Consider the following 14,513-nt stretch of genomic DNA (forward strand, 5'->3'; position numbering starts at 1 on the left):
GTCACATTCTTAAATCTAATCCCAATTTACAAGTCACTTATTCTATTGAGAACTTTATTTTTCTGGAAAAACAAGGCATTGTAATAGTGCTTCTGAAGTAGACAAAATGAGTCTACTCTTAAAAAGGATAATAAGGAAAGGAATTTTTAACCAACTAACTAGAAAACGTTTTTAAACAACTAGTCTGAAAACCCATTCATGCATTCACTCATTCCATTCATTTATTTACTTAGTAATTTTTTTTTTAAGCAACTTTCATGGACATAGTACGGAGTTACCGCTCTGTGAGATTCACTTAACCCTCCCACTGTTAACCTTGTCCTCAGAGAGAAACCAGGGTTAAAGAAAATATTATTTGTGACACTTGTCAAAAGGACAGTAAGACAGAATTTGTCCAAGGGAGGCTACTTATTACATTGGAGTTTTGTAGTAGAGAGATGTGGCGTAAGGCAAGGAAAGGTGGGAATTTACAGCCATGGAGCAAGGTGAGGGTGAGTGGGTGGAAAATTGCTAAGAGGAAATATTGCCGGCAAGAGGAATTCTGGCTTAACTGACTTGACAGGATTATTGTGGAAGGGAGGCAGGGGTGATAAGATATGGAGGGGGGAGAGGTAAAGAATTTAATCAGATTATCAGATTCTTGCTAAGCAGAGACTAACACATGGAAGCCTAAAATCCAGGACCTAGATGAGAAGAGAATTCAGAGAAGCCTGATAAGAGTGAGGTCAAGAAAAAGTCTTTGTCACTAGTTGAAATGACAGTGTGTGCCCACAAATAACTAAAATACCAGATTAAAAGTTATAGGTCCCCCAAAAGAGGTACAGAAAACAAGACAGAAGTCTTGAAGGTGGAAAGGTTACCTTTAGCTTGGGGAAAGGCTTCAAAGAAGTGCTGCACTGTAAAACAGTCAGCATTTGGATCTTGGAGAAAGTGGGAAAGGAACCCTCAGGTATGTGAAGTGGTGGGCGAGGCAGAGAAACTAGAAAATGAGGGACGCTTCCCAGAAGCTGCAGACAGTTTGTTAACTGGAGCAGAAGTGAAGGGAATAGGAAGAGGCCAAGTTGAACCCAGTGCAGCAGGGACTGATCTTAGAAGACTTTGAACGCTAACCTGAAGAATTTAGATTTGGCTGAGAAGGGGATGACAGCTGTGGAGGGTCTTTTTGAACAGAGGGGTATTATAATCAGAACTGTGCTTCAGAAAAGTCAGTGATGAGCCACACCAGCTTCAGAGCCAAAGAAATTTGTTCAAAATTTAAATTTTTTTTACCCCAAAGTAGGTAGGAAGTATAGTCAATGCCTGCTAATTTTCTTCTTTTTTCTTTTTTTAAAAATTTTTTTAACTGAATTAAGTGTGAATCGTTAAATGGCAGATACTTTTCAGTCCCACTGTGGATCAGCCTCTCTAAAAACTGTGATGCTAATTAAAGATCTTACGTTAACCCTCGGCACTAGTTTTCCACTGACCTGTCACTGTCCCAGCAGCTGGGCCAGCACTGCCTGTGCAGCGGGACAGTAGTGACATCTTGTGTAGCTTCCTGATGAGAGATCCCTCCTGCCGGGATGTTGGCTCTTTGAAGAACCACACACCTTTGAAAAGTGCCAGTGTGAATTTGTAGAGCATCCAAGGGAGACCAACACTTGAAATTAGTGCTAAAAATACTGCAGGTTCTCCAGAAGCACAGTTGAGATAGCTGTGCTTCTGGTAGCTCTTTGCAGTTCAGCCAGAACTGATGAGTTTTGCCTTGGAGAAACTAGCTGACTTTCTCTCTGAAACAAGGTGATTAAAGGAACAATGGCTGCAACAATAGCACTTCACAGCTCTTCCACTGGTGAAAAATGTCGCCTTTCTGTATTGAGTCTTTAGATTCTACATGTGTTTGATAAACACAAGAAATGAGACATAGTAGCTTTGGAATATAGCTAAAAGAAGGCTAAGACTAACTGAAAGCTTGAACATGGGGGTTCTTTCTTAATAACCCCTCCCAATACCTCCCATAAGTGTCTTCTCTAGTCAGCTCTCATAGTTCTAGCCTAGTTCTGAATTTGTCCTGTACAGCCTTGGATGAGTAATTTCACCTCTTTGAACCTTATTTAGAGTCTCCATTTATAAAATGAAGGTCATTTTGAGGATAAAACAATATGATATCTTGGATTTGGTTCAAAATAACACAAGAAAAGGGAAAAGATCACAATATAGATAAATCACGATTGACCACAAGGCAGCAATTGTTGAATTTGAATTAGGTACCTAGAGATTTATTACACTATTCTAATTTAGTCTGAAATATGTTTAAAATTTTTCATAATTAAAACTTTCAAAAAAGGTGAAATCAACAAAAAATGTATGTGTGAGAAGGAATAGTATACTTCAAAGGATTAAGGAGTCAGTGGTCCAGGTAGGTTTTGCTCTTAGTCAAACACGTTGCTACTTTGCATTCAGTATGTTGCATTTTACTTTGAGAAAGAAAATTTTCAAGGATAAATGAAAATAATTATTTTCTGTATAATCATAATTTCAAGATGTCTACACACGTTTCATCATCTCTTACATCTTAGAGTCTACTTAAGAGAAAATGAAAGAAACAATTTTGACCTTTTAGTTCATAAAAGACAATTACTGTACCACAGTCTGTGTGAATTTTTTTTTTTTTGTGATGGAAGGTGGATGTGATTATTGTATTATTTCTCCTTCAGATGTTTTCAGGGTTTACATTATCAAGAAGAGCTTTGGACTTAATGGTGCTTTTTTAAAAAAATCTATTTCTTTATTTTATTTTCTTAGCAAAATGCTGTTTCCACTTGAAAGATTGCTTTACTTTGGTTTATAAAAGCAGATGTTTTAAATCAACATGAAAGGCAGAAGATTTAAACATGCTCAAAAAATGTTCAAATCAGGTCATGTATTGTTTGCAATTCAAATTTCATTATTAATGAATTTTAATACTATTGAGATTTGGCTAGTAGTTTAGAAATACGGTTACATCTTATTGCTTATATACTAGAATAATTAGGCTTACTTTCAAGATCTGCTCATCCAATCTAGAAAGTTATTTGAATATACTGAATCAAATTTTGATGTATTTTTAAATGTGATTATCCTGAGGGTAGGTATTAAATATCAGTTTCAGGGATCTTCAAGTTGGGGAACTCATAAACCAGCGTGTGTGTGAAAATGTCTCCAAACCATTTGGGATCACTTAGATAGTTTTAAGTGAGTAACTTTCTACTTCCTCAACTTCCTGCTCAGTATCCTTTTCCATCTATCCTTCAACACACAGTCCTTCCCTCCTACTATCAAGAAAGGCTTAACAGTCTTTTATCCACACAGCCCAGAGATACAAAAATCCCAGAAGGGTAAGCAACAAAAGGGAGAATTCAAAATATTGGTATCCTGTTGAGAAGTATATAACTCTAATGATCAGATAAATCCATTGCTGCCAACAAAAATGAAGGGCCTAATTAATAAATTGGCCTATGATGGATCATTAAAAAGAATTTTGGGTGAAGGATTAAGTGATTTTTGACATGGAATTCAGGAGTTTGGTGAATTAGTGACATCACTATAACAAAAGTCTATCTACTTTAGCAAACAAGATTTCTCAGCACTAACATCTATAAAAACAAAAATTAGGACTAGTATTGATGCTGAGCCCTGTCTCATTCTAGCAATAACTAATATTCATTAGCAGATACCTAAACTAGTTGTGGGGAAAAAAATACATCTCACTAAAAGAGAAATTTTTGATTGTTTTTATTGAATCACATTTTTATATGTTTTTGTTGTTTTGATCAGTTATGTTTGAATAATTATAATGATAATCCCAATCAGGAGATTTATTTTTGGTACTTAGAGCCTGGTATTTTCAGGAAATCTTTAAATCTTTCTTAAATTTAAACTTAAACAAGTTCATGGCAGGGAAATATAAAAAACACTTGAGCAACCGGGCATGGTGGCTCACACCTATAATCCTAGCACTTTGGGAAGCCGAGGTAGGAGAATCACTTGAGTCCAAGAGGTGGGGGTTGCAGTGAGCTATGATGAGGCCACTGAACTCCAGCCTGGGAAACAGAGTGAGACTCTGTCTCAAAAAAAAAAAAATAAAAAATAAAATAAAAAGGAAAAAATACTCAAGCATAAAATTACATTATATTAAGATAAAATTATGAAATTACATGTGGGAAATGGAATGGAAATAGAAATGCAAGAGGAGAAAGGACCAGTGTAAAATTCCTATTACAAATCCTTATTATAAAAGTATATTCATGTGTTTTTTTAAATGGTGGGCATTGAATTACTTACAGTGTTTAGATTCCATTGGATAGTCAAAAGAGTAGTGGGACAGTCTTATATTTAAATGTCAGTATTCAAACTCCTGGGAAATTACATACTTTGCAACTACTTAAGCTTGTGAAAAAAATGTAGTTCTCAACTTAAAATTATGAAATTATTTTATGAGATATGTGAGCAAATGTTGGAAGCCCATTGGTCCACAGCATGTAGGATGCCATGTTGGATCTTGAAGAAATATACTGCATTTATATAACTTACTGTCAAATCTAACTGACGATGTTGCCTTGGTTCCACAGGATGGTCTGACGCCGCTGCACTGTGGGGCAAGGAGTGGCCATGAGCAGGTGGTGGAAATGTTGCTGGATCGAGCTGCCCCCATTCTTTCAAAAACCAAGGTAATTTATTTTCAAGTTTCTGGACATTAGGCTGTATTTAGCTTTGAATTCCTTGGCTGGTTATATGACCCAGCCTTTTGAATCTTTTAGAAAATGACAGTTTCACTTTTACAATTAGAGTAGTTATGTTCACCAAATCTTTGATGCACCTCAAAATAAGTTTGAGATTATGAAGTCTTTATGTGGAATGCACTACACCAAAAGTCATTTGTGCATGTGATTTTTTGCTTTGTTTCAGGAACACTTACTACTTGATTTTACTCTGAAATTTTCATAGCTCAGAAATGATTACTTGTTGCTTTAAGAAAGACTAAAAGAGCTACACTTTCTAAGTCTGGGTGCTGGCTCTCTTATTTTAGCTTCTCAGTTGATTTCTTCAGAGTTCACAGACTGTTCAAGAGGCCAAGGATATTACTTAGTTCATAAAGACTGGAAACTTTGGAAAGATTGCATCTTGACTGTGCCTTTGGGAATGATGACATATCTGAAAGGAGCATATCATGATTGCTTGAAAAAAACTAAAGGTTTACTAAGTGTCTTTTAGATTTTTTTAACGGTAAAACCATTGGACACTATTTGAAAAAGAGAATATTTGCAGATAAATTTTGATACATACAAACTATTGTCATTACTATTTTTATTAATTGAACCAGTGATTTTTAAAGGTTATATTTAGCTTTATTAAGAGTCTTAATTTCTAAACCTTATCAAAGCAACAAAAGCATATACTATTTCTGTTTGCACTCTGGTCAATGTTTTCTCAACTCTAGAAAGACTGGTCAGGGTGTAGGTGGTGTGAATAATTCTATCACTTATTTGAAAATGCAGGGTGTAGACTGATGAGCATTGAAGGTATTATTCAACAGAAGTATGCAGACAAAAATTTGGCATTGTACATTATGACATCTTGGCCTTTTGAGTGCTTTTCATTTTTACCATTCTATTTGTTCTTTTTCTTTCATACAATCCATATCTATCTTCTCTCCCCCTCCACTGCTATCTTCTGAGCCTCATCATCTCTCGCTGAGCCATTGCAGTAGCTTCCTATTGGTCTCCCACTTTACTCCTTGTTCCTTTACAGTCCGGTTCCCACTTTGCAGTCAGCGGCCACATTAATTGTCAACCAAACCATGGTAACCTCCTGCTTAAGAACCCTCCAATTAATTCCTGTTGTTCTCTTTAAAATTAATTTTTGTTTATCAAAGCAATATAGGCCTAGTTAAAAATCTAGTTGTCTCATCTTTTTCTCCTATTGTTCATCTCATTATCAATTTGGCTTTCTTCTGGGATATTTTCTTGACATTTTCTTCCATGCTTTCAACTTTGAAGAACATTTTCTTGTTCTCTGATAGCTTCTTTTCTTTTCAAAGCATCCTGTTTTTGTTTTATGGATATAATATTTTCTATTACCTTTCTGAGAAATTCACAATAACTTTTTCCTATTTAATTTTTTTCTGCCTCCCATATGTCCCTGATTCCTCAGATTTCCTTTTGTTCTCCTTGTTTGCTTTGGCTCTGTCTGTTATGTTGGAGGATTCCCACAAATGTCTGCACCTGAGAGAGTATGCAGGGCAGATGATTAGATGGCCATGGGTCAGAGAGTCCTCAATGCCAGGGTTAGATGCTCTCTTCAAGGAGGGCAGTTCAGTTTTTTGAAAGATGAATCCAATCTTTTGCAGTGCATACCTGTGTGAATACCTTCTGAGGAAGAGGAAGGAAAATGGGCTGTCAGTCTTCCTGTCCTCTACGCATACTTCATAATAATAAATAATATTTACATAGTGATTGCTCCATACTCACTGTGTCCCTTACATCTATTAACTCATTTAGTCCTCACAGTAACTCTATGAGATACTAGTATTACTGTTCTACCCTTTTCATAGAAAAGGAAACTGAAACCCAAAGAGAGATACATATAGTAACTTTCTCAAAATATCTCAGCTAGTGGCAGAATAAGGGTTTGAACCCAGGCAGTCCAACTCCACATCACAAACCCTGTACTGTCCTTCCTTTTTCTGTGATCATCTGTTCTCAGTCCAGATCTCACCACTGCCCTCTATTCTGCCCAGGCCCTTGAGTCTGGATCTCTCTGGCTCCCTCTCTCCAGAGACTGAACTCTGTTTCCTGCAGAGTAGAAGGAGGCCCTCATCTGGCTTTGCTAGGTTGGGAAGGATCTGGAGTCCTGACAGCTACAAACACAGACTTGGAATCAATCCTGTTTTCAGCCCAAAGTCTCATCCTGCAAGGTACTATGTTTCCATACCCTCCACCTCGCTGAGATCTGAGAGGTAAATCAGCCTGTCATTACTATACCCACCAGTGTGCCGGAGCCAGATTGTATCGGCTCACAAGAGCTGATGGTATTAATATGCATCTCTTCCCAATTCCACGTTCAGCAACGTAACATTGGCAGCTTGAAATTGCTCATAATGGCAGTCTTCACACCATGGAAATTGGCAAATAATACACATTGGGGCTTTTCTTTCTTGAGGAGTTGGTTGCTAAACATTTGTCAGCTCATCACTGATTACCTCCCTCCACAGACACTTAGGTTTTAGAACCTCTCTCTTCTGCTAGGTGAGTTACCATACTCAAACCCTCATTTCATGTTCCCAAATTTGTAGACATCATTCATCTGTTTTTTCCCTTTCCAATTGTGTGTGTGGGAATGGGGAAGGGCATAACATGTGTGCTCTTGTGGATTTTACTCCTTAAATTCCTTTAGTGTGTCCTGGTGGAGTTGTAGGAGAGGAAGGATAAATACGTGTATTACATCTAACCAGATGTTTAACCAGAAGTTTCCCTCTGCACAGAGAATAAGCTCTTTACTAGATTCAGACCACCCCTGTCTCAGCTCCTTTCATTTAGCTCCTTCATCACCATCTTCCAGCCAGCCAGCCTTCGTTTACTTCCTACAACACACCAAGTTTGTTCTCCTTTCCTGTTCACGTAGGTTTGAGTCCTTTAGATTGTCTCAGATCTCTGTAGCTTCTGTACATTCTTCTCAGACAGGCCTTTTCTGACTATCCACCCCTTCCGCCCTCACCACCCCCCTACACCAAATGAAAACAAGTAAAAAAAAAAAAAAAAAATTGAAAAAAATACATATGTTCGGTTAGAGCTCTTAACACCATCTTGAAAGTATCTGTTTCTTTACCCACTTGCTGTCTGGCTTTCTAGAACGAAGAAAACAACTTTCTCTTGTTCAGTGCAATATCCTCAAGCACCTAGCTTAGCACCTAGCACTTAGTAGGCCTTCAGTGAAAATTGGTTGAATGAATATGAAGTGAATGAATGTGTTCCTGGCTGGAAGGCAACCTGTCCAGTTCCTGAAGACTTTCATCTTGCTGAACTAAGAAAGCCCATCACGTTGGATCCATGTTTTCAGGCGCCATATGTAATACCACCTCTTTCCATGGAGCAGATGATCTTGTCTTCACTTTCTTCTCATCCTTCCCCAATGACTTTTGCATTTCCTACCCATGCATCGTTGTTTTGTGTATCGTTAGAGAATTTCCTTCTATTGTTGACACCGCCTCCCATTTCTACTCTCCACGAAGTCATTTATTCTCTCAGATTTTGTTTCTTTGTTTACTTTGTGTTTTCCACTAAGACTGTATCAAAACATAAAGCAAAGGAGTGTTTGGCAGGAATAAACCAGTGCATATGCTCGTGGGCAGCAGTATCTCAAATGGGGAATGTTCCCACCCTTTGTTGCACCCTAGTTTGTACTTTGGTTTAAAATGTTTTAGGGGGATTCTTTTAGGCCCAAATATCTTGATGGACTGACAGTGTATGAGATCTTTAAATTTACGTAAATATTTATCAAGCTCTTTCTAGATATGAAGGGCTCTCTGCTGGGCTATATGGAGCGATTATAACCATGAACCTCTACCTTTAAGGAACCTAAACAGTTGAAATACGTGGCAGTGAGCGAATAATGCCATGAGAGTGGCTAACAGAGAGCTGACATTATTTTTTCTTACCTTGATTTCCTTTATTTCATTCATTGATAAATTTGGGGCAAAAAGGATTCAGAAACATCTGATTCATCGCTGCATATTTAATACGTCATTATTGTCAAGATTCATTGATGACAACTATTTTTTAGAAACTGAATTTGCTTTCAAATCACTTTTTCCCCAAAATATGTAAAATTATAATTAATAGAGCCTCTCTTGATAATTGGCTTCTCCAGGAATCTCCCAGGCTTCCCCACTTTGCCTTCGTATTTAAAAGAAGTATGTGGAACAGACTGACATCTTAATACTTTGTTTTGCCCTCATTAGGAAACGTATATTGAATGCCAAATGCCATTCTAACCTTTTTAAAGTTTTATTTCCCTTTGAACCCTGTTCCTTTCTTCTCTCAGCTCTCTAAATGAATTTTCAACTCATTCGTACTGCACGTGACTAACTGTGTTATTGAACCCAGTTGATTTAAACTAACCAGGCAAGCATTAGTTAATGAGTTTGTCAATGTCTTGCCCTTCCACATCATAGACACGTGGGGGCACCAGAATGATAGAAAAAGGGAAAGTTTTCCTTTCTGCACTAATGCGAGATGAAATGTATTGTTGCATTCAGACTTTTTTTTTTTTTAGATCAAATCAATATAGTATTCAATGTTAAGTATTAGTAATCTATAAGAAAAAAACAAATACCAATCCAATGAACATCAGTCTGTTCTTGCCTTGATTTTTTCCTTTCAGTCCTGAATATTAAGAATATCCTATTCATTAAGAATGCAGTAAATTATCACCCTCACTGCAGTTCACACTACTTTTAAATCAGGAAAAGAAATTATCTTCGACAGTTTCTTACTGATTGACATGAGAAATGGGAGGACCAGTTTTAGAAGTTGCTGTAGTTCAAAACACTTGTCAAAACCTTTTCAAAATAGGAGGTATCTCTGTTTGAAAAACTAGTGTTTTCAGTTGCACTTTGGATTTGCACTTCATTTTGGGTTTGGGACATTTGCATTTAAAAGGCACAAACAACGAATGAACTCTGATTTCCTTATATGTTCCAGAATGGACTGTCTCCGTTGCACATGGCCACCCAAGGGGATCATTTAAACTGCGTCCAGCTTCTCCTCCAGCATAACGTGCCCGTGGACGATGTCACCAATGACTACCTGACTGCCCTCCACGTGGCTGCCCACTGTGGCCATTACAAAGTTGCCAAGGTTCTCTTGGATAAGAAAGCTAACCCCAATGCCAAAGCCTTGGTGAGTGGCTCGGCCGAGGAGTCCAGCCTAAGTTGTCTTGCTGACAACATGCTACCTGTGCTTGTGAAGGGATTGCTTTTGAGGAGGTAAAAATGGAAGGTGTTAGCTAAAGAAAGTATACTTCTTGTCAATTTTTCAAATATCCTTCAGAGGAATCTGCAAAACCTTCTATTTCTGACATGAAAAAGGCTGATGCAGCTAAATCAGTAACCCCTTTATGGTCACACTAGTGATTCTCTTATACAAATGAACCCAAAGACTGTACAGTTATAAAAAGACTCAGGCAGTCAACCTCATCTTATTACAGGTAAACATATAATCTATGAATTAAACGTTTGTTCTGAGATCTAAAAACATCAGGCGAAATGGTCAAAAAACTTTATTTCAAACATAAGAGGCCTAGGAATTTGTGAGCTAAAATTTTATACTCTGTTAACGCTGTAAGTTAATGAAATATGGCCTGTCATCTTCTGTTTCCTTTTGCCAGTCAGAATTTTGGTCCAGTTTTTGTAGTCTCAACTCCTAAAAATGATTTGCGCTCTTAATGCTATCATTTGGTTTTCTCAGCAAGATGGCATGTGTTGTTTTTGAAAAAAATAAATGGTCTCAACTTAGCTGTTGAAATTTATTTCAGAATAAGTGCCCATGTTTAGGAAAAGATACGTCACCAAATTTCAGGGACAATGTGAGTTTACTAGCAATTTTGAGGTGAAGACTATTATCCAATTAACCGTTTCAGTAAGGGTCTCTGCTCCTTTCCAATGGCTGTGGCCACCCTGTCTGGATGGATCCGTGGCACCTCCAGTGCGCTACAGGCTCCAACATTCAGAGTGGGTGGGAAGGAATGACGAAGGAGGAACTCTGCAGACCCCAGATGGTTCCATTGCCACTGTAATTCTGCAAGCTTTTACCAGAGCAGCATTTCAAGGACTGTTGGCCTGCCCAGTCTATCAAACATGTCCTTGAATTCTGAGAAGGGAGGAAAAAGAAATTAGCAATTGTGACTCATTTTTCCATACAAGAAAAAAAAAAAAAAGTCTTAAAACAAGGCATGGGCTCCCAATCTGATTTTCCTGGGACTGTAAAGATGTTACAACATATGGAGGCTGTAGCCTGTCATCCTGCAGTAGACGGTGGCCAGACAGGGGGTCACAGGCACCTCCATGAAAGCACCTGCGGTAACTTTGATCCAAGCTTTTATGGTGGACCCCGGTATTTTATGGTTCTGCCTGGGCAACTGAGATACGCACCATGAGCAGGGCAATTTGGTAGGTAATTTGTTAAAAAGCAGGTCCCTTTATGAGATTAAATATTAAACCAAATGAGTCAAATAATGGGGTATTTATCTTTCTGCTTCCTTGGAGTAAGCACCTACGTGAAACTTAGAGCTGGAGAAGAAATGAAAACATTTTAGAGCTGGTCTTGCAGTTGTCCTAAAATGTAGCAGAGAAGTCAGAATAGGCATTGGGCTGTGAGGACAAATGTTTGGGCCCAGCTGTTCTTAGATTGTGTTTGAAATGAAGTTGAGGAGGGACATGTTATTTGGAAGAGTGAATTCCAAAATAAAATAACCTAAGACAATGCATGGCCATTTTTGCCTTGGCTAACCAGGAGATTGTAACAAAAATTCACTTCCTGTTCACAGTTACCCAGGGCACCTTGGGTTCATAGGAGCAGCTAGATGATGCTCTGCTTCCAGAAATAATCTACGTTCTGTTTAACCCCGGGTAGTTTCTGTTCATTTCAACGTCTTTATAGCACATCATTTTAGCAAAAAAAAAAAAAAAAATTGCCACACACAGTAAAATTGGATTTCAGTGGCATGTAGTCAAGCAGTGTATGTATTTGTCCCTTGCAGAATGGCTTTACCCCTCTTCACATTGCCTGCAAGAAGAATCGAATTAAAGTAATGGAACTCCTTCTGAAACACGGTGCATCCATCCAAGCCGTAACCGAGGTAAGAGTAGTAAGATTTCTGGGGTTCCTGAGGTGTTAAGAGTGTAGCCTTAGCAGCCAGAGCCCCAGTGCCATCTCCAGGGACCAGTTTTGTTTGTGTGCCATTGCCGCAGACTACATTCTGAACTCTTCACCAGAAGGAAGAGTTCTTGCCAGTCCTTAGGAGACAAGCATGTGGGTGGCTGGGGTGCAAATGCATCGTTGTGACTAGAAATGTAACCCAAAATACACGCTCAAGGTGAGTGGCCCCATCATGGAAAGCCTAATTTATATGAAATCTTATAACACAGTGCTTCTCTAATGGGGGTGATTTTGTCCCCCCAGGGATATTTGGCAATGTCTGGAGGTATTTTGAGTAGTCACAACTGGATAGTACTGCTGGCATCTAGTGGACACAGGCCAGGGGTGCTACTAAGTAGTTTACAATGTACAGGACGGCTTCCCACAACAAAGAATTATCTGGTTCAAAATGTCCCATGTGCTGAGGTTGAGAAATAGTGCAAAGCACCACTTCTGTGTTTTTGTAAAGTAAGAATTGCTCTATCTGAAGACTCAAAATTAATGAGCTAAAGAGTTGCTGAAGTTAGTAATGGACTAGTTCTAGGTTTCTTTCACAGGAGCCAACTCAAAACTCATGAGAATCAGGGCTGAGCAAACCAAGCCTGGCATTTCTCCTCCAGACCTATCCCATCCCCTCACCTCCCCCTCCCTCCCCCCAGCACTCTGGTCTCCGTGAATTCTAGCTGCTGGCGCGTCCCTAGACTAGACACCTTCATATGTGTGCACCTTCTTGTGTCACACCCCCTCTGCCAGGCTAGTCCTGCACATCCTTCAGGACCAGATCTGGGCACCCTCTCTAGGAAAGCTTCCCACTCCCTGGCCTGGACTAGGTGCTCTTCTAGGGACCATCACCCTATCCTGTGCATATTTCTATCAAAGCGCTTATCCAGCTGTCTGACTGTGACTCAGCTGCTCTCCCAGGTCCCCCAGAGGTTGCAGCCTCCTTGAAGACAGGGCTGAGTCTTACTGGTCTTTGTGTACCCACAGTGCCTGGACCATCCACAGTGGATCATTCAGGAGAGTGTTACTGAAGGCTCCATGCTTAACTGTAGGATTCGAAACAAACATTAATGTTGAAGTCTAATCTAGTGATTATTGCTTGGCTTCAGTTTCTTACCTGCAAATGCAATATTTACCTTGATTTGTAACACTTACAATTTTTAAAATATTAAATGATTGACAATATTAATACTGATGCTCTCTTATCAGACTTATAGCCTCGTACCTTTGTTATTTTAAGTATAAAATAGTTAAGTTTATTCTCAGTGCATGGGAACCCTTTTTAAAGATCAGAATAGATTCTGAAATAAAAGTAGATTTCTGACTGATGTTTGAGGAAACGTCCAGAGATGTCGGTCAGGGATGAGAAGTTCCCAAGGCAGCCCTGTGCTCCCTAAGAGCTGTAAAAGGCAGTTCAAGCCAAGACTTTGCCTTGTACGAGTTCTAATGACTCCCTCTGCTGATGAAAAAAGGTGCCAAACTGGAACAAAATTCTTGTTTTCCTCATTTTCCTCAATTCTTTTTGCTATTTGAAGTCTGGGAAGCCAGAATTATTATTCTTGTTTCTCTTACCTCACTTTTATTGTATAGAATTCCTTTCTGATATTTTTTGATATTTCTCAATTTCTTTTGAGATTAATTATCCCCTTCTCTCCCTTTTTAAAAGACAGGTTAGCTCTCTCTAACCATATTAAAATTTTTCTATCACGTTAGGATATTCATGTTGTAAACTAAATTAAATGTAGAAAAATTCAAAATGGAATCATTTCATACAAGAAGCACAAGTAAATTACACTCTTTAACAAGATTGTTGATTTGAGGTTTTGATTTTCTTTCTTACTTCTCCACTCTACTTAAATCTCACAATCACGGGTATGTTCAATATAAAATACCTTAGAATCGACAAATTCTGGTTTGTGCTGAATAGTGTTCTGGGGTATTATACACATGTGTGTGCAGGTGTAGGATGTGAAACAAACATAAAAATTAAAGTCTAGTCTAATGGCCATTGTAATATTTGCTTTAATTATATTGCCTTAATTTATAATACTCATAAACTTAAAAAATAAAATGATTGACAGTATTAATGCTGATTTGCCATTTATTAGAGGGATGGCTTTTTATTAGGTACCCTGCTCTTTCATGTGTAATATAATCAGTTTATTCTGAGTGCATGAGAATCCTTTTTAAAGCCCAGAATAGGATCTGAAATAAAAGTCAACATTTTACTAATGTGCATGAAATCACACTGTTTTCCCCACACAAACACCCATATGGATGAGGAAGGCTTATTAGCAAAGGAAAAAAAAACCTTCAAATTATTTATCTCTCAATTTTTTTCAAATATCTACATCAAAAGTATGAAATTCCATTTCTTCTTTAATAGATATGACATAGGTCTTTCATAATCACTTGCTCTAGAGAAATAGAAATGATGATTATGTGTTGATATAGTTGCCTTATAGAATCTGTGACATATTGGTGAATGTCCTGATTATCTTTGGATCTGGTCACTAAACTGATTTAGATGGATGGATGGATGGATGGATGGATGAGTGGATGGGTGGATAGATGTATGGA

General features: G+C 38.2%; 1 protein-coding gene across 1 annotated transcript in view; it reads left to right on the forward strand.

The window, feature by feature from the left end:
- Window positions 1-14,513, forward strand: part of ANK3 (ankyrin 3) — a 317,709-nt gene that overhangs the window by 150,203 nt on the left and 152,993 nt on the right. Inside the window, exons 9-11 of the mRNA XM_069460452.1 lie at window positions 4,590-4,688; window positions 9,720-9,917; window positions 11,776-11,874. Of these exons, the coding sequence (XP_069316553.1) occupies window positions 4,590-4,688; window positions 9,720-9,917; window positions 11,776-11,874 (396 nt within the window). The remainder of the gene's footprint in view (window positions 1-4,589; window positions 4,689-9,719; window positions 9,918-11,775; window positions 11,875-14,513) is intronic.

The sequence above is a fragment of the Eulemur rufifrons genome, chromosome 28 (genome assembly GCF_041146395.1).
Source record: "Eulemur rufifrons isolate Redbay chromosome 28, OSU_ERuf_1, whole genome shotgun sequence".
NCBI classification, from domain to species: domain Eukaryota; kingdom Metazoa; phylum Chordata; class Mammalia; order Primates; family Lemuridae; genus Eulemur; species Eulemur rufifrons.